General features: G+C 40.3%; 1 protein-coding gene across 2 annotated transcripts in view; it reads left to right on the forward strand.

Annotated features, from left to right (window-relative positions):
- The window catches only part of grm7 (glutamate metabotropic receptor 7), a 64,780-nt gene that overhangs the window by 42,765 nt on the left and 1,827 nt on the right, over window positions 1–20,188 (forward strand). For both annotated transcript variants that reach the window (XM_010790337.1, XM_010790342.1), the window contains exons 7-9: window positions 4,846–4,985; window positions 9,351–10,286; window positions 17,102–17,354. In XM_010790337.1, coding sequence (XP_010788639.1) covers window positions 4,846–4,985; window positions 9,351–10,286; window positions 17,102–17,354 — 1,329 coding nt within the window. The remainder of the gene's footprint in view (window positions 1–4,845; window positions 4,986–9,350; window positions 10,287–17,101; window positions 17,355–20,188) is intronic.

Here is a 20,188-nt window from a genome sequence, read left to right on the forward strand (position 1 = left end):
GTGTGCCTTGGCAGTCTCTAGATTTGTGTAGCCTGTTGCGAACCTTTGTGTGATCTCAATAGCCATGCAGTAAGCAGTGTGCTATGGTATGGATATTCAAGTGTACTTGTTTTAGTCAAGATTATGCTAAAATATACTTTCCCCAACTATATTTAAGTTCCCTATGAAGAGCCAACCTTCAATTTTGAAAATTCCCAGTTTATTCCCATAAATTCCCATGGACAGTTTCCATCTTTGAAAATTCCCAGAATTTTGCAACCCTATTCTTTATTATGTCTTATTTCAGTGTATATTTTCAACACAAAATTATGCACAAAATATAAACTTAATTCTAATAAACAACATATTTGTTGTTTCTTAAATGAATGAACATACAATACATGGACATTCTGGATTCATATTTCTTTCAAATACCTTTTGCTAAAACATACTGTAACTTAAAAACTTAAAATATTTCTTTCATTCAGTGTGTCACGTGTTCAAAAAAGAACAAACTCTCGGTAGCAAAACCGATTAAATCCCGCTATAATAGTGTCATCAGTCATTAACAGAGGTAGAACTTGAGGAGTTTGAACAGATTTCTAGCCTTATTATACGACTAAATGCCATTTAATTTTGCGTCATTATTCTGTCATGGTAGCTGGTTTCAGTTTGGGAGGTTGTGTTGTTTTGTGTCTTCCTAATTAATCTGTAATCGAGTGACAAATCCATCCCGTTGAGATCAGTTTCAGTCGAAACATACATTTTGAGTTGTTATTTCTTGATTTTTATTAATTCCTCTGGCTCTGGCACAGGAAGATCTTTGTTCCTATAAGTAACCTTGCCTGAAAATAATTTCAACTAACAACACAAACCTATTTTTACAGCTGAGAACCAGATTCAAGGATCATATATTATCATGATGCAACACAGGGTTTCACAAGGTAATGCTGCTAAAGCCTGATCCATTATGCTTCATGTAAAACATTCCTCATTTTATGCTGAGCGAAGCAGAGGGCAGGATCCAACTTCTGACATTTCTACTAGTCTATTTGGATACAGCGTTGAAATATATCTATATTTTAGATTGACTTGCCTATTCTGCCTCCCTATAGCATAGGCTGTCACATTCATTCCTACTGAAGACGTTAATCTTATAAATATGTCATAAATGTATAATTGCATTTTTTAAAGGCTTAGTATTTTTTGGGCATAATAGATGGTAGCAAACTTTACTCAAACAGGAGTCTTTCTAGCTGCAGATTACTAGATCATATTTATCACAATGAGGGAACATGTCACCTGGTGCACACTGATGTGACCTTTTTGTTTTTATTTGGTATTGGGGATCGTAAAAAAGTATGAAATGTCTCCATAATCTTTATTTTAAGGGATTAAAACAATAGCATCTCATCCTGAATATAAATTAATCCATTGATCCTATGCACATTTGTTTTATCAGTGTAAGCAGCATGTTGATCATGTTTACACGGTTAAGTCTTTACAAGTCTTTAAATGCCTTTTTAATAATGTATTTATGCTGTATTTGTTCTTAAATGTCTTTTAATCTGTAAAGCACTTTGAATCGCCACGTGCTGAAAAGTGCTATATAAATCAAATTGCCTTACCTTGCCTTACAACTCCTTGTAAACAAACGTGAAACCAAACCTCTGTCAGTGAGATAAAGCCTAAAGAGCCTCTCTCTACTGTAACTCTGTCGCTATGGCAGCAGGGCAGAGTTCCAGCAGGTGAGGAGACATTTTTAGGTGGAACTAAAGTACCAAATATATGAAATTGCCTTTGCACGGCTAACTTTTTCAGCAGACTTTAACTAGGTGCAGATTCATGCATGGGACTGAGCATCTGCAGTCCTAAATCTAAATAACCCTCTGAGGTTGTGTTGACTTCTTGGGGGTATTTTCATTTTCTAAAAAACATTTACCCTCCTGTGGCGCTGACAAATAAGCCGGTTCATTTCACCCGAGCCAAGAATACCTACTTCACCTCCTGTTCTCCTTCCTGTCTGGCTTTTATATTCTCAAACCTTTTCCCTGGCAGGCAGAGGTTGTTCGGTTGAGGCTCCGTCAGGCACATCTCACTGCCCCTTATTGCATTCAAAGACTGGAACCACGCACATTATTCTGTGTACGTGCCTCTGCTAATGTATGTTTGAGAGCGAAGGAGTGTAAGCCTCCTTTGTTGATCTCCCCACTGTGCTGGAGTCACAGAGCTGAAGATTGAGAGGCAGAAGAAAAGGAGAGAATAATGATGCGAGAGAAACACAGCAGTGGATCCCCGGTCCACCCACTCTGCTCGGCACAGCGGTGGTGCACTTTTTTGTCATGTTTTAGTTCAGAGCCACATGCAAATGCATAAATCTTTCATCTTAGACAGCGTTCTCACTAAGGAGCCAATACAGACCATTTTGCTCCCTTGAAAATATCAGGCAATAGAAAACAAAAAAGGAATTTCTAATGCATTTGTATCTCCACATGCAGAGACACGGCTTAATTATTTGCTCTAAAGCTGAAGAGCGCCAAGTGCCCAATCACTCATGTCACTTTACTGAATGACTTTGTGTGTTTGTTTGTTTTGCTGCATGTTTTTGCTGAAGCGTAAAGTAAGGATCGCTCCCCTGCCAGAGCTCCTGCTCACAGGAGTCAATACCTTGTCAACATCTTTATTCACTGTGTCAACCAGTCTACTCTCTGTTTTTGTGGAAGCAGAAGTGACAGGAGGGTGACTGTCACCCACCGAGTTCTTTGTTGGGTTTTTACACTAAGAGAGTGTTCACCACCTACTCACTCGAAATTAATTCTGATTCATTTTCTGTGCAGACACATGGATAGCTATGATTAGTGTTCTACTTTGAAACAAAAAAGACTGCACCGGCAAATTACTCCAGTATTGGCATATCTGCATTCAAGATTCAAAGGTTTATTGTCATAACATATACACAGCTACGGTGTAGTTATGTAATGTTTAAAAAAAACTCAGATCGCAGGTTCTTCAAGATATAACAAAATAAATATAAAAAACAACAATACAAATAAAAATAGTGCAAGCTCAGGTGAAGAATAGTCTTACGGCCTGTAGGATGAAACTGTCCCTGAGTCTGGTGGTTTTACTCCTGATGCTGCAGACAGAACAGTTTGTGGCTGGGGTGATGGTTGTCTTTTATAATCCTGAGGGCTTTCTTCCTGAGCCGCCGGGTGTAGAGGTCCTCCATGGATGGCAGCTCCGTCCTGGTGAAGTGCTCTGCGGTTCTCACTGCATATATTAATGTAATCGTTAATATATATATTGTCCTGTCACAAAGCGCAACAGCAGATAGTAAAGGATTTGTGGCTCTGCATCAACATTGCAAAGGACACTTCAAGTCTTATAAACTGACATTCTCAATGCCCAGCGGCGTCACAAGGTCAAAAAGGAGCCTTTGGGTGCATGTCCACAGTGTTTTAATACTCTGGGCTCATATTCTGTTGTCTGACATTGTTTTTTCTCCTGCTAGTGTTACCTCTGCCTTTCTTGTTTAACAAGAGTCTTTTTGGCCAGAAACTTTTGTTGAATGCTCAATGACAAATGTCCTTGGAAGAAACACTGGAGGCAGACAAAATTCCCTCCTGGCTGGAAACTAAGGAAAAGGTGCAGTGGCCTTGCATCCAAAAGCCACGAGCACTGTTCCAGATACAAAAGACAACATGTTCCCAAAGTGTTTTGGACATATGCTGCTGGTCCTCTCTCTTTACTTTTTATAGCCAAAGCTATTAAAGTACTTAATTCCCATGCCAAGTGGCATCAGACTCCCCCCTGTCCCATTTAAAAAATGGTATCTCCATTTGTGCTTACAAGCTACTATATGCAGTGTCAAGGTGAATAGACTTGTGAAACGCACCACTTGTTCATTCAATTCAATTCAAAACCTTTATTTATCCAGGTAAAATCCCATTGAGATCAATGATCTCTTTTTCAAGGGAGACCTGCAGAGACCTCATTGTCTCTAAACATTCTGGGATGGTTCAACTGACCTCATTAACAATGCATACCTCATGTATACAAATAAAGTACTACTACAGTCTCTTATAGCAGTAAATGTTGAATGGCATTAATGGGAAAACATTAATGCCATTCAACATTTACTGCTATAAGAGAGATCTCGAGTTGATTGACATCTGAATTAACCTGGAATTAACACACTACTCTGCACATGATCTGCAGTCATAATTGAGTGATATGCACAGGTAGACACAACTGACAGACTCGAGAGCTCCCTCAAATTGAAAAAATGCATTTTCCTCATGCGTAATGTTTCAGGTGTCCGCAGACCTCTGAGCTAATTAGAGAAATCTTCAGGGCTCTGCTTGAGACAGGCTGCTGCACACTGCGAGCATATGGGGACCGTATGATGCTTCGGGTGACCTGTTTATCCTCCCTGCATCTCCTGTTGTTGTCCACTGTGTGATTGAAATGCATTTCTTCCTACCTGAGGAGGTATGCGTTAATTTGAATTTCCGATATGAAAGCACAGCTGAGAGTTGATATATCCAAGTGTTTGGGATATGAAAATATATTCCTCCAGAGGCCATTGTGGCGGCCGTGATGCTGCATAGGAAGCAGGTGAGGAAGGGCTGTATTGGTCAGTAGGGAGCATGCTTCCCTGTACGTGATTATCATAAAAGGTTGAGGATATAGGGCACTGTGTGTTGAGCTTTTAACTGGGAGTAACAGATCAAACACTCTGTGCTCCCAGGTGTGGCCCACGTACAACACCACACAGAAAAACACAAGGGTTCAAAGTGTATGTGTTTCTCTCTGTGTCACAACAGCTAACACTTTTCTATCCTTTCTCTCTCTCGCTCTGTACAGGCAGTGCCGGTACCTCTGTTATGTTTAACAAAAACGGCGATGCTCCAGGACGCTATGACCTGTACCAGTTCCAGATGACCAACTCCTCCACCCCAGAGTATAAGATAGTAGGACAGTGGGTGGAGAACCTCCAGCTCAGGGTATGACGACTCACTGGATACACAACACACTGACAAAATGCCATTTGAATACTATCTAAACAGGATGTCTAAGCTCAGTGATGCGACCGATTTACAAGCCTGGATATTTTGTGTGGTTTCTGAAAATTGAAATGACAAGGTGGTGCACATTATTTCAAATACGGAGAGGGCTCAGGTGCAGACATGTTTCTCTTTCAGTCTAATTGGTGTTTTTTGGGTACAAAATGATTGTGTTTGTGCAATTTAGCAAGAAAGAGGGAGTGTTACTCTCCACCCAGAAGATAAATCAAGTAATATATTCCTCCAACAATGAAAAGAGAAACATGTTCACCCACACTTTAGTTGATGTGCTGCCTACTAATTTAAGGCAAATGTTAATCGTATTCCAAAGTTTTACAGGAAGTTACTTTTAGTCTAGACTTAATTAAATGAAGCATTTTATTTCTTCATTCAGTATCAAATGTGTCACCAGATGCTTGTGTAGAGATACAAAAAAACATGCAATTGAACTGACAATCTTTCTTTTAAATCAGTTTGTGAGGGAAATGCTAGTGTGTCACATTTGATTTGCTGTTAAAAGGAGTTTGATATTTTTCCTCTTGTGAAAGGATATCAGGGCATGACTTAACATTAGTGAGGGCTTGATTTTAGAGTTATACATTACAAAGTAAGAAATTAAAAAAAATAATAGACAGTTACCAACAGACAGCACTGCATTGTTCAGATCTCTCTTTTCCCTCTGCACAGGTTTAGAGAACTGACGGTGATTTCAGTGGGTGGAGGAGAAAAACATGTTGTTAACCCAAACTGTCAAACCATATATGTTCAGTTTTTGGCAGCAGAGAGCTGTTGTTGGGAACTGACACCTAAATAAACACCTCCTATGTTACTCCTGTGCTCGGTAGTTTCCCCACGCCTGGTCCTACTATACATGATTAAACTCTAAATCTATAATCATATGGAATTTAAGGTACATCTATAGAGCAAGATAAATCATATCAATACAAATGATGTCTTTTTTTTTGCATATAGTTGAGCCCATGAGATACCAACATGGATTGGGTATTTTTCATTTCATGCTAGCTTTGAATAACTACCTACACAAAAAATAGTGCCTAATATCAGGCTAGGTGTAGAGCTGGAACACAGCCGCTGTGCTGCTTTTTATAGGTGAAAGGTGTTGGTTTGCAGCTACAATGATAGATCTCACTGTCACAACACAAGAATGGGCTTGGGTGATTCATGTGGACAATAAAGCAACTGATGAGTTTTATTTTTATTTCAAGGCAAACATGGTTGAAAATGTCCACACTGTTTGAAAGGATGAAACCTAAGATGAACATTTCTACGTAACTCAGATTACACCCCAAAAAAACATGACATTTACATACAGATGAGGAAACATTTGCATAATGGCTCTGGTTCACAAGAATTAAACTCACCAAATGGATTGGATGGCAAAGGTGGAACAACGTCTGTTGCTGGAGATTTGAGCTGCATTCTGTTTTAGCGTGATTACTAACAAAATGCTCTTACAGTGCAATTATATTCCAATAGCTATCACCTTGTTTAGTAACACATAAGGATAATTCAAAGGATATTCTTTTACACGTTTTGATCCTTGATAATTCAATGTAAGGCTGTTCCTGTTCACAAAAACTCAAATTAACTGTATAATTAACAGCTGAAGTGAAACCCCAAATGAAAATGAGTCCAAAGTGTCAACATTCTTGCATCCAGTCTCCATAGCAACAGAGCTGTTGGTCTCATTACTGTTACCATGCTGTGTGTAATCCGGAGGTTTTCCAGTGTGCACCATTCATTGTCCAAATAACAAATGGCACCTTCATGCCCCCAGATAAATGGCAGATGATAATCTACAGAGACACTACAGAAACAACACATTTGTCAAACAGGTACACAATAAAAACACTGTGTGTGTGTGTGCGTGTGCGTGTGCGTGTGCGTGCGTGCGTGCGTGTGTGCGTGTGTGCGTGTGTGTGTGTGTGTGTGTGTGTGGGGGGGGGGGGGGTCTACCAGGGACCAGGGTGGTTGTCAAGTTTGACTGCTTCTAGATCTGCGTATATTTACCCGAGGCAGCCTGACATACTTTACTATAACTTTATTATTAAAATGTTGGACATACATGATTTTTGTAATGACATTTTTGACCTTCTGTACGGTAATCTTTAATGACATCTTCAACATACTATACTATTATCTTTTTAAACATACTATGACATTTTTCATAAAATTCTGACAAACTATACAGTAGTATGACTTTTTCAAAATACCTTTCTATTGCTTTGTTTATACTTGGACATGCTATACTATGACTTATTTAATTAAATACTAAACTATGAATATTTCAGACATCATATTTTATGACTTTTAATGACATTTTTCAAAACACTATACTTTAGCTTTTTTAAACATGTATTGACATATACTTTGTCATGATATTATAGTCAGATAATATTTCCTGCATCTTACCATTAAAAGAAAATGGAGAATTGTGTTGGGTTAGCCTGCAGTCTTACTGTAGTCAGATAATACGATTTTTTGCAACCAAACATTCTAAATGTAAAAAATGTGTACTTTACTATAAATGTACCATCATACTGTACTTTACTATAAATGTACCATCATACTGTACTTTTATATTCTTTGAACCTTTTAATGATATACTAAACTACGACTTTTTACGGCTTATTATACTATGAGCTTTTTTACGACATATTATACTATGAGCTTTTATGATTTTTAATGATATTTAATATTATTTTTAATGGAATACTATACAATAACTTTTTACGACAGACTTCACTATGACGTTTTATGATTTTATATGACCATTATATCAGCATCTTTTACGACTTTTTATGACTTTTTTTAATTATAGTTTTTCCTTACTTATTATGACTTACTAAATTATGATTTTTTACAGCATACTTACAGTAACTATGACATTTTACGACACACTACAACATGACTTTTCATGACTTTTTTGTCATAGTATACTACAGTATGACTTTTTATGATATACTATACCCTGACTGGTTACGGCATAATTCATTATGACGTTTTTATGACTTTATACTGTATTAAATACTATACTATGACCCTTTGTTAATGTACAGGACACACTATAGTGTTCCTCTTTTAACTTTTATTAAATTATATGCAATAACTTTTAATGGCACACTATACTATGACTTTTTAAGGCATACTTACCCATGAATTGTATTAACTTTATGACATACTATAGTACTATGACATTTTACAGCATACTATGACTTTCCGTTAGATCATGCTTCAAAGAGCTATTATAGCTCCACAGGGTTCCTTTTCATGAATTCAATTCACATCGAGGCACAATGCAAACAATAGAAATTATACTGGAAATGAATTGCTATTCATTTTCAATATAGTTTTATGCCATGCCACTCAACGATTTTAATGTAGGCTGTTTCAAACTCATTGTCTCAAAGCACCCTTTAAATCTGTCATACTAAATCAGTTTTAGAGGGCAATACAAATCTGTTTAACCATCATACTACTGGAATATGTAGTTCTCTATGTTTCTTTGGACTACAAATGATTTATTTTTGGTTACTTGGCTCATACCAGAATCATTAATCTTCTGCTGCTTTTAAAGTTATGGTTCAGTGCACTTTCAAAATAAATCAAAAGATCAGAGTTTTATGAAAGCTTTTTTAGCACACTAACAAAATATGTAAGAACCCTAAAAAATTCAATTTCTTCACGGTTTTTTAAGGCAACTTGCACATTGAGATTATAGTTTGATCCTAAACCATGAAACACCTCAGGGCCTTTTTGAATTGGACTTTCAGATAACTCTTCTCTGCCTGTATACTGCACTTTTCATATTGATGACAAGATCATAAATAGAAATAGCTCTGCAACGTCTAAAAGAGGCATTTGCAATCCTAGAGTCCCATGTTCCTTCTTTATCATCACATATTTCATACCTCACTGGCTTCTGTATTACAGTACAACACAATGTCTTTTGCATTTCACATTTCTTTATTTCACTGAACGAAGGTAAGCTCTGTTGCCATGGGGATTTCAATTAAATTCAAGTATAAAAAAAGACAATCCCTCTGAAATTGGCAATAAAGATGCTTTGCTGTATTAGGTAATTGTATCCTTCAGCTGCATTGTACTTGGTTTTTGCAAAGAACGTTACCTCATGAGAAGAACAATAAAGGAATTAGGAGTGTATGTTGGGGCATGCACAAAACACAACACTATCCCCATACATTTTTATATTCAGTGGTACTTCTGGCTTACTGCTCCATCACTAACCCTAACTTCTTGCTCTGTGTGTCATCTCTCTACCAGCTGGAGGAGCTTCAGTGGCCAGATGGGGAGCAGGAGGTGCCAATCTCTGTGTGCAGCCTGCCCTGCAAAACTGGAGAGAGGAAGAAGAGGGTAAAGGGCATGCCATGCTGCTGGCACTGTGAGCTATGTGATGGCTACCAGTACCAGTATGATGAGACTTCCTGCAGACTCTGTGTCTACAACATGAGGCCCAATCCCAACCGAACCGCCTGCCAGCCCATTCCAATTGTCAAGCTGGAGTGGCACTCTCCCTGGGCAATCATCCCCGTCTTCCTGGCCATGCTGGGGATCATTGCCACCATCTTTGTCATGGCGACATTTGTTCGCTACAATGATACGCCCATCGTGCGGGCATCGGGCCGGGAGCTGAGCTACGTGCTGCTAACAGGCATCTTTCTGTGTTACATCATCACCTTCCTCATGATCGCCAAGCCTGATGTAGCCGTGTGTGCCTTCAGGAGGATCTTCCTGGGCCTGGGCATGTGCATCAGCTACGCAGCGCTGCTCACCAAGACCAACCGCATCTATCGTATCTTCGAGCAAGGCAAGCAGACGGTCACGGCCCCTCGCTTCATCAGTCCCACCTCACAGATTGCCATAACCTCCAGTCTTATCTGCGTGCAGCTGCTAGGCGTTTTGATGTGGTTCGCCGTGGACCCTCCTAACACCATTATCGACTACGATGAGCAGAAAACCATCAACCCCAAGCTGGCCCGCGGCGTGCTGAAGTGTGACATCACAGACCTCCAGATAATCTGCTCCTTGGGCTACAGCATCCTGTTGATGGTTACCTGCACCATCTATGCCATCAAGACAAGGGATGTACCAGAAGACTTCAATGAAGCAAAGCCCATTGGATTCACTATGTACACCACATGCATAGTCTGGCTGGCATTCATCCCGATTTTCTTTGGCACAGCCCAGTCGGCGGAGAAGGTGAGTCATTTATTTTTCTTTAGCCTCCTCTCCCTCTCTTTGTCGCCACCCTTTTCTTTGTCTGTGTCTCTCCCTCCTCTTACAAATGTCTCTTTCATTCTTTCGCCCTGTTTTTATCTTGTTCAAACACATGCGCACATGTATTTGTACAAACATGAACATTCAAGCAGTTTATAAAGGGAGCACAAACACACACACATTTAGTGAATGTATAAGTTATGGGTTCATTTTCTTTTGATTTCACATTCACACGCCTCCGAAGTGCATGGAAACCCACGCTAGGACCACCCCAGACAAAAATATGCATAGAAAGGCGGAGAGAAGGTTGATGTTAAGCACAAGAATCCTGAATTCCTGATACGGGCTGATACGGATGGGGGTTCCGGCGGCTCCAGATGCCATCAACTTCACGCGTTCCCTCCTTGGCCTCACTATTATGCATTATTCTGGAGATAGAGACAAGCTGGCTGTGGACGTGGAGGGAGAAGAGGAATGCATGGAGAAAGGGGGGGATAAATGCAAGTTTGATTCACCACATTCCCTCTCTTGACAGCTGCGCTCTACTCAACAAAGCATTTGACATTCGCTGCTACTGGAGTTGATTGAGAATATGACATTTTGACCAGAGACGCTAGTCATTGCTTATCTGGCAAGCACACGGCAGACTACAGATGCATCGGCAGGACTTGTGAGCTGCGCCTGCTGCTTGGCAGGCCGTGTGTATATGACGGCGTGTAGGGGAAGTTTTCCACTCTCAGAATATCGATGCTGACAGGAAAGTGTTACTCCTAACCTTTTGAGAGGCACGCCGTTCAATATCCTTCCTACTAAGCTACTGCATGAGATGGATCAGAAACTGATTTTCTTCATCTCAATTTGCAGCTGATTTCATAGATGAATTACACCCTCAGCGGCGATTAGGAGTTCATTATGTTACTCGCAGCGACGAGCGAGGCAGTAATGTGTTTATCTTTCCCCTTTATACAGTTAACTCTTTCTTCACACCAGCTCCTGCCTTGCACTCAACTTCAGTTCACAGCACAGCATCATGGTGTAATGGCCTTTGTGGGCGCACTCCTGCTCACTCCCTAGCCACTGCAAGTGAGAAGAGCCTTTGCATGTCTTGAACACATCCTTTTCAGAATCTGCAGGGTAACAAAGGTCTCCCTTATCATCGACTTGTTACAGCTTTCTTATACTTACATTTTCAGTATGAGCACACATTCCTCACAACATCCCCCAGATCCCAAAAAAAAAAGAAGGAAATGTGTCATTGGTGATAGATGACAGATGGATGCTCTGGGGGTGCGTGTGAATGAACTGTTGGAGGCTCAATGGGATACAGTGTGATGCATTTCACCATATCCTGACTCTATAAGTACCTATTCTTTAATTTTAGACATGGCTAAATAATACTTGCCGATTACAAAAATAGAATGATGCCAGCTGCAAGTGATAATCCAAAATGATGGCTGTTCGACCTTACGTTTTATTGTGCAGACATGACTGTGCACTGAGTGTAATTTCTTTAACTCAACACCATTCAGATGCCCATATTTTCCACACCTGTGACTCCCTCCCCCTCCTCTCTGTTTTTCCCATTCAAACCCATGTTGAGGGAAGCCATGCGAAAACAGTAACAAAAGATCACAGAGCCCTCCCCTCGCCTCCTGTGCACCTGCATGTCCTGAGTACACTACTTAACACTCATCAGAGTCACCAGCATCCAAATTCAGCTGTCCTCGGGCCACATAAAAGAAACTCTGGCAAGTCACTGTTCAAACAGAGCTTTGAACATCAGACAGCATAGAACTGTGAAAGAAAAAGCACTAACAAAATCACAAAACACTTTTTGTAACATGACAGCTATTTTCTAAGCAAAGGCACTAATGAATACATGTAAAAGGTCGCTGTCACTAAACATGAGAAGTCAATTGTTTGGTTACGTCTTTGACCACAAAGCAGAATGTACCTCACAGTTAAGAGGAGTAAGAGTACGATACTGTCGATAAAAACATTTTCCCTGAGGCTGAATCCATCTAGACGGAAACTTTCTAGTAAAACACCCACAAGATTTAGTCACGCTTGAAGGAGAACTTCATGTCAAGAAAACTAACATACCTCAATATGTGTATAGAAACCACTTATGCCCTTTTAAGATGTCTCCTTTACCCACAAGCCTTTTTTAAGAGAACAAACTGCCAAGTATCATTAGTACTGACATTCTATACGTGCCCAAAACGTCCTTATTCCAGCAGGTTACATTTAAATTGCAACTTCTAATTCTCTTGTGTCTCTCAAAAGAACAAATGGATTTGAGGGGAATTGAACTAGACACTTCTCGCGGAGATATGGGAGTCTTTTAGAGGCAGGAGTAGCTCATGAATCGGCTCGAGAACAAAAGGATCACAGGTAGCAAGTCACCAGGCACCGACCTGGAAGCGCCCGTCATCTCCCCATATATAATGCATGTGTATTGGTCCTGTTGTACATGTGTATATTTGGGATTACGTGTGTGTGTGTCAACCTTTTATAACAACCAAGTAAGAAATTGAGTTTTCCCCATTTTGTATTAATAAACTAAAGCTTCTGCCTCAGTTGTTTTACTTAGTTTCAATCGGAGCACATTGCACCAGAGGCAAGAAGCTATAGCTGCTCAAGTGTTATAGAAGGTTGTGGGTTTTATTTTGAAAATGATGATGATTATCTAGATAAAGAAGATGTATTAATCAAGAGAGGGAGACGTCATTTGAACAACATCCTCTACAAGGTAGAAATTATGATTACATTCAGCAGTTTGAGGTATACGTGTCTGAAGTACTTGCAGGTTACTTATTGCCAACAATATATATGTTGAAATATACCAAAATTACATAGGAGGTTATTCAAATAAGGTATATCTCTGCTTTACCTGGGTTCGGATCCACTCCAAAATATAATATGGAAATCATTCCACCACGTTCCATAAAAGTCGACCCAGTATTTCTTCCATTATCTCACTGACAAACAGAGAAAAAAAATTGAAAACAAATCTCCTTGGAGAATGTAATAAATAGCATGAATAATGATTTGTAGAAATATGTGATTTATATAATGAACGTTAAGTAAACACTGGCAAGCCGCTCGTCTGGCTAAAAACATTTCATGCAAATTGAAATAGCAGGTAATTTGACTCAGCTCCATGAAATTATCAGTGCTATCAATCCACTTTGTTTTACCAAACATGCCACACACAAACTCCATCTGTTGTTTAGTGAACACAAAGCAAAGATGTTGAAACCATCTGTGGGCTGTGGCACGCCCCTCCACTGAGAACATGCATTGTTCTACTTTAGGTCTTTGTCCAGGTGTGAGAAATAATATATTTCTGTAAACTAGCCTGTCTTGGGAAATAAACTGAAACAATGTGGTCACATGTTTCAAATTATGTAGCCCTGCCATTTTACCTCTCTTCATGAATATAATGTTTGTAAGGTTTGAGCAGTAAAAGTTTTATTTATAACCCTGTAAATTCTTTGTTCTGACAGAATAATCATTGTTGGAAAGATGCATATTCCCCACAGCAAAACAAGTTGTGAGGTTTCGGCAGAAAGTGTCAAAAAATGTCAAGAGGTTATTGCCATCAAGCGTTTCCAAAACATTTCTCCTCTCATAAATATTGCCCTGGTTGTAAAAGTTAAGAACTATCATACAATTTCACCCTTATTGCTAAAGTTTGGATCAAATATGGGCCACCAGTAGAATTTTGTACACAGCAGCACTGATTTCCAACTCGAGCTTGATGGATACAGGCATTAATTAGAGAGACAAACATATCAGCAGGTGTAAACACAACGAATGATATCAGGGAAACATCAATAGCAAGAATGTCAGATTGATGATCTACTAATGATCTGCTCTGACACATGTTAAGAAGCTTATATGTGTCACATCATATTTATTTCTGTGCAGGAAGTCCCTATTTCTGGGCTTCAAACTAGAGTCAAAATGAGGGGAAGCCATCCACACAGAGAGCACTGCCTCCAATTTCGAAAAGGTCTTTGCATCACAAAGCCAGACAGAGTAATTCATGACGAGCCCAGCTAGAAAGTAGGCCACCCAAAACAACAAGAGACATCCAGGTAGTTTAGAGGAGACTACAAACCGCCTGGATTCATTATTGAAGGCATTCTCGAACAGGCAAGAGTGCATCCTAATTGTCACTTACTGAATCAAGTCCTTATCACTATGTGCATTTGTAGTACTCAACCATACCACACTAAATTGCCTTTGCAGTAAGTATATCCCTGGTGGGTGTAATTATGAGGATCACCCTTCAACAGCTTGTTGTCTAAATGTCGCTTCTTGTGGCTGTTGTTGGCATTTCGCTTGTCTGTGGGATGTAACATTCAAAAGCAACCGTTTGATTTGATGCTTGATGAGGACGTTAATAAATCATTACTGCAGCTATAAATACAGGGTTGCCAAGCAGTTGTGAAAATTACTTCATGTATGTATTTATGTTAAAGCAACGGTAATTAATTATGAATGTTCTGTGACAAGCTAAACATTCGAGTGGTGGGTGAGAGGGGCTACGAATTTGGGTCAAGCTCATCGAGAGGCACAATGATAAATCCTGTCTCGGTGATTAGAGGCAGTAAGAAAAAGGATTTGGTGTGTTGTGTGTGCATGTGTGTGTGCATGTGTAGCTGTGTCTGAGAGAGTGGAGCCTACATATCTACACGTTATTTGTGTGTGTGTTTGCTTGTGTGATATGAATATAAGTAAGCACCAAACACTCATTGTGCGCCCGCTTCCGAATCAACTCCTCTGCATGGTCAATAAATCAGTTCTGATAGGGTCAGCATTGCCGCGTCTAAGGTATCAGAATCTCATTAAAGCTTATTCCAGCTGTGTTTAGTTGCTCTCACCAAACTCTGTGGTGTTGCTATGGATACCAGACAGGTTACCAACTACCAAACATGGAAACACAGCCCATGATGGAGATTCTCTGGTGATTTATATTTGACCCCATGTACTGCTCGCAATGCTTTGATCGGTCGCCACGAATATCTAATCACGAGTTCATAGCTCAGACTCCAGCCAGAGTAAAACATTTACGCTCACCCAAAGCTCGGAGTCACACAGAACAGAGCTCACTGAGGGCATTGTGATATTCATACAGTTATGCATGGTGCGCCAGCCAGATTGCTGCCTCTCATGCTGCTCCGCAAACAGGAGGCAATGGAGAGAGACAGAGGCAGTTGAGTGTATTGGCATGTTGATGATATCACGCTTCACAATGGAGAATGGTAGACAAAGGCATGACTGGCATGTAAATGAGTGCCTTGTAGGAAATAAATTACTGTTAGTCTTGCTATTTACCAAGAAAAACTCTATGCAAATGGTGACATTTCTGCCTCTCAATGAATCAGTGAGCATTTCGCTGCTCTGCAGATACACTGTACTGGCTGATGTGTTTACAATGGTATCCCCTCTCTGCTCACATCCCCAGTGGCTGGCAGCATATAAGTGACATCTAATGCTTTCGAGTGCAGTAGATTAGTGAGGGGGCTTGGGTGGTCTGCTTTTGAAACAATAATTTCCTCTCTTGAAGCAATTCTTTCTCCTCTAAGACCCTTACATGAAAAAAGAGGCTCTTACATGCTGAATAACTGCCCTCCCTACCCTTTTCTGAAATCAGCATCATATGACGAAGTGGCAATATCAAATATGAGTCAACTTATATTGCAGCGTGATCTGGGTTATGTAAGCTCGTAATTATCACATATCAATGTGAAAGGTGTTATGTAACCTCTGAAGGGAATGTTATGTGGAACACATTTAAGAGAACGTACCTGTGTAGTGCTCCCATGAATGGTAGTCTTGTGAATGATCTTGCCACTTAACACAGTGAGAGCCCTTCACAGGCTGCTCTCCACTGCATGCAGAGCTTTTGAAAAATAAATGGTAGACCTGCTGTATAGTGCAGATGCAGTGTTGTTAGTCCATGCTGTACTCTAGGACTGCGACTGGCTCCAGGAATTCTTAGTGGAGGAGGAAATAGCTCAGCGGCTAAACATTGGTCTGATGAATTTGTGAGTGGTGAGATAAATGATCCAAAATGAGGGCAGAGGAAAGAAGACTGCAACATGTGACGGACAGTGAAGTCTATCAATCAAGGGTCTGGGTGGACAAAGTGGTAGAAAGGAGGCCGGCTGAGGATGTTTTGCTACACTCATGGTGATGCTTCTGCTTTTGTCATTAATAAGCTTGAACAGTCTTCAACTTGACTAAGTAGCTCTAGGTCAGGCTTTCAATAACGCTGCTGGGTTGTTTCACCGTACGCATGATTGCTCTGTTCTCCACAGCCACACATAGCAAATATCCACATCCCTACAGTATGTATCTGATTATAATATTTGGTTATCAAAGAAAGAACTAGTTAGGTATTATGAAAAAGTGTTGCATTATATGAGTAAAACAAACCTATTCTCCAATGATGCTTGATAAAAGTTTCTCTATACTCCAGTGTTGAAGAAATGGCAATGAATTTTTTTCGCTGGATGCTCACATTCTGTTATCAGGCAATGGTTATTATTAGGTTTTGCCTCCTCGCTGTGCTCCACAGTGTGACTGTCTGTAATTGGACACAGATGTTAAACCATCATAGCGCCTTTGTCTCTCATTTTTCTTGATAAGGGTTTAAAATTACTAATGTGTGTGCTACATAGAACTGCCTAATCTCATAAAAAGGAATTGCCCTTTTGTATTATGTATGTTGCCATTCCAGTCTGTACTAACATCACCTTTCTCCTGTCTGTGCTCTCTTCCAGCTGTATATTCAAACAACCACCCTGACCATCTCCATGAACCTTAGTGCCTCAGTAGCACTGGGCATGCTCTACATGCCCAAGGTGTACATTATTATCTTCCACCCTGAGATGAACGTACAAAAGCGGAAGCGTAGCTTCAAGGCTGTGGTCACAGCTGCAACAATGTCATCCCGTTTGGCCCAGAAACCCAACGAGAGACCCAACGGAGAGGCTAAGACTGAGCTGTGTGAGAACCCTGCTGCTGACCCCATGAGTGAGTATCCCTATGCACAAAGAACCACACACGTTCAGACCATTTTTATGGTGTAGTGAAAATATGTACCACTGCTTTCAAGCTTAGAATGCAATAGTTATTCGGCCGTAATGCATGTGTAATGCGTGTCTGCCCAAAATCTGTTCTATGGGTCAGGGGAAAGAATGATTGGAAGTTCACACATCTGATACAAAGAAAACACAATGAGACATTTTACAATAATACATTTCTAAATGTATCGCATTATCTATATTGTCCAAATCGTGAAGAAACGCATTACGTACCCAATGATTTCCTGGTGGAAAAGTATTGTGGTAATTGTATCCAAGTCCAAGCACAACTTTCAAAATCAAAAATAATATCCAATAGGCCTTTCTTTCACTCTTTTAAACACTTTCCCCCAAAAAAAGTATTCAAAGAGCGTATAATAGGCTAACTATTAACTGAGTTAATAACTTATAAAACACAACATGAATGCTTTTCTATGTTTGAACACATAGCCTAAATATATCACTGTTGGTTCTGGGATGTCAAAATCAAGTCAAATTATTCATCAGCGTTTGCAAACATGTCGGCACAGTCTATCTCTTTAGACTACAAAGAGTTGATATCGATAAACAGATGATGCATTTACATGTAGAAATATTTAGGAATGACACAAGATTTGGTTTCACTTTGTAGTTTGAGTATTATTGACTAATGTTTCAGCAGGCTTTGGTTGAATGCATGTAAAAGGTCCTTGTGGAGAGCAGAACAGGCAGAAAACAGCCAATGATTTAGCTTTTGATGAATTAGCTTGTTTACTAGCTACTTGTAAAACGATCTTGTCATAGACGTCTTCTCTCAACTCAAACTCCATCCTAGCGTTAGTTAGAGTATAAACAATGAGCAGCGCACAGAAAAGGTCATCTTGGCACAGATATCCGCTGGCTACACCAGATCTTCTGGAAATAGTGGCTTTTGCCCCCAGGTACTCATCGCTTTCAAACAGATAGCCAATGGGTCCTGAGATTGCCAATTAGTTAATAAAGCTTAAATAGAGATCAGGGGTTTATAGAGCCAGGAGAGCAAGGAGCTGAGATCTGCATATATATCTGTGCTAAGCTTTCGATTGGTCGTATATCCTATATTCCCAAGAGGGGTGATGAGCTGTCTTTAGCTACTTTCTCCTGTTTCCTTCATTCCATGGATTTAATTGGGTGGTTACTTGGTTAAGAAGTATATTTAATTTCCCCTTAGAACGGACCTGGTTATTTTGGGTTCCCTGATAAATGGTTAGACCTTTAGCTCAAGTGCACAACAGTGAGCTCAAAAGAAGGGGGAGAGGGGGGGCTCTGGGAAGAGATTTTGAGAAGCAGGGCTTTGATGCGAGAGTGGAGGAGATAATCTGACGCTGTGGCTGCATGTTACTCATGCTACCCTTCATCCAAAACAGTAAGCATGATCCTGTTAGAAAAGATAATAATGGGTCTTAGGATGGGAGTGGGGATGCCTACAGTCTTCAATAGTTGGGTACGACAGTGTTTGTTTGTGGCGAGAAACACCACAAATTGAAAGGGTTTTAGAGAGAAGAAAAAGCTGCCAAAGCTGGAATTTAGATTTGCTCTTGTCGAGTTGACAGGATGGAGACGAAAATGATTGACAGCTCATGCAAATCACACATCACATTCTCCAAAGGCCTCCCCTCCTGCAGCGCTTTCTAATCACAGAGCGATCATGGCACCCACAGGTGCACGAGTCCCTCAAACCTCTCTTTGAATTATGCCTACGAGATGACAGATTTAACTGGGAATTTCTCCAGACACCCAACAGTTGTCCCACTCATCTGTCAGTATCAGAATACGCTTGTGTGCGCGTACAACTACGAGTGCGTATCTGTGCGTTTGTGTTTCACTGTGTGTGACTGGATGTGTGAGTTACGCACATATAAATCAGACCGCTGATGCAAGAGTATCAGGGGATCGGGAACGTATCCTTGCCAGTCGCACATGTGGCTCAATGAGCAAATTCACTCTGCATTGAGGGTGAAAGCTTAACATCTGTCGCAGCAGCACATCAAAAGTCCCCAAGCAGGGCATGCAGTCTACGTAAGGCCCTCCCAAAAGTGCACCGTTTCATCTGTTCTGTGTGTCTCTCACCTTCTGTCTCTCCTACATGAATGTCTTCTCCCCTCATCGCCCCTCCCAGCTCACTCTCCTCCCCTTGCCCTTCTTTTTTGACTGCAAAATAAGTGACATTTATTAATCTCAAATTTATGTGCATGACCGCCCTGAAAACCTGAACCGGGCCTTAACCGTCCCGTGAGACTGTCCGTCAATTCCTGTAACGATCAGAGCGCCAAATACCTCCATTTCAGTACCCATCAGCCCCGTGTTAGATGACTCGGAGTGATTTACGGGATTAAGAGCATTAGCTGGTCGGCAGATTTACATTGATACTGATACTGTGTAATATGCTCATGATTACGCCTCTAAAAGACCTTGCAAATTTGAGATATTGAAATGCTTCACTTTCTTTTCCAATATAGATTAACCAAAGCAGGCTTTCTCGGACGAGTTGATGTTTTTCTTCAGATTTCGTTTAATATACAATAAATACTGTGGGAAGAAAACTTAACCTTACAAAAATTGGCCAACATAATAAAGGGGAAGTTATGGGCTGAGATTAAATATCCACTCTGCGATTGAACTATTGAACTACTAAGGAATGTATAAATCGGGTTGTGCGAGATCTCTCTCTCTCTCTCACTCACTCACTCACTCACTCACTCACTCACTCACTCACTCACTCACTCACTCACTCACTCACTCACTCACTCACTCACTCACTCACTC

Source organism: Notothenia coriiceps, unplaced genomic scaffold, assembly GCF_000735185.1.
Source record: "Notothenia coriiceps isolate Sejong01 unplaced genomic scaffold, NC01 NC01_scaffold00001470, whole genome shotgun sequence".
In the NCBI taxonomy this organism is placed as follows: Eukaryota; Metazoa; Chordata; class Actinopteri; order Perciformes; family Nototheniidae; genus Notothenia; species Notothenia coriiceps.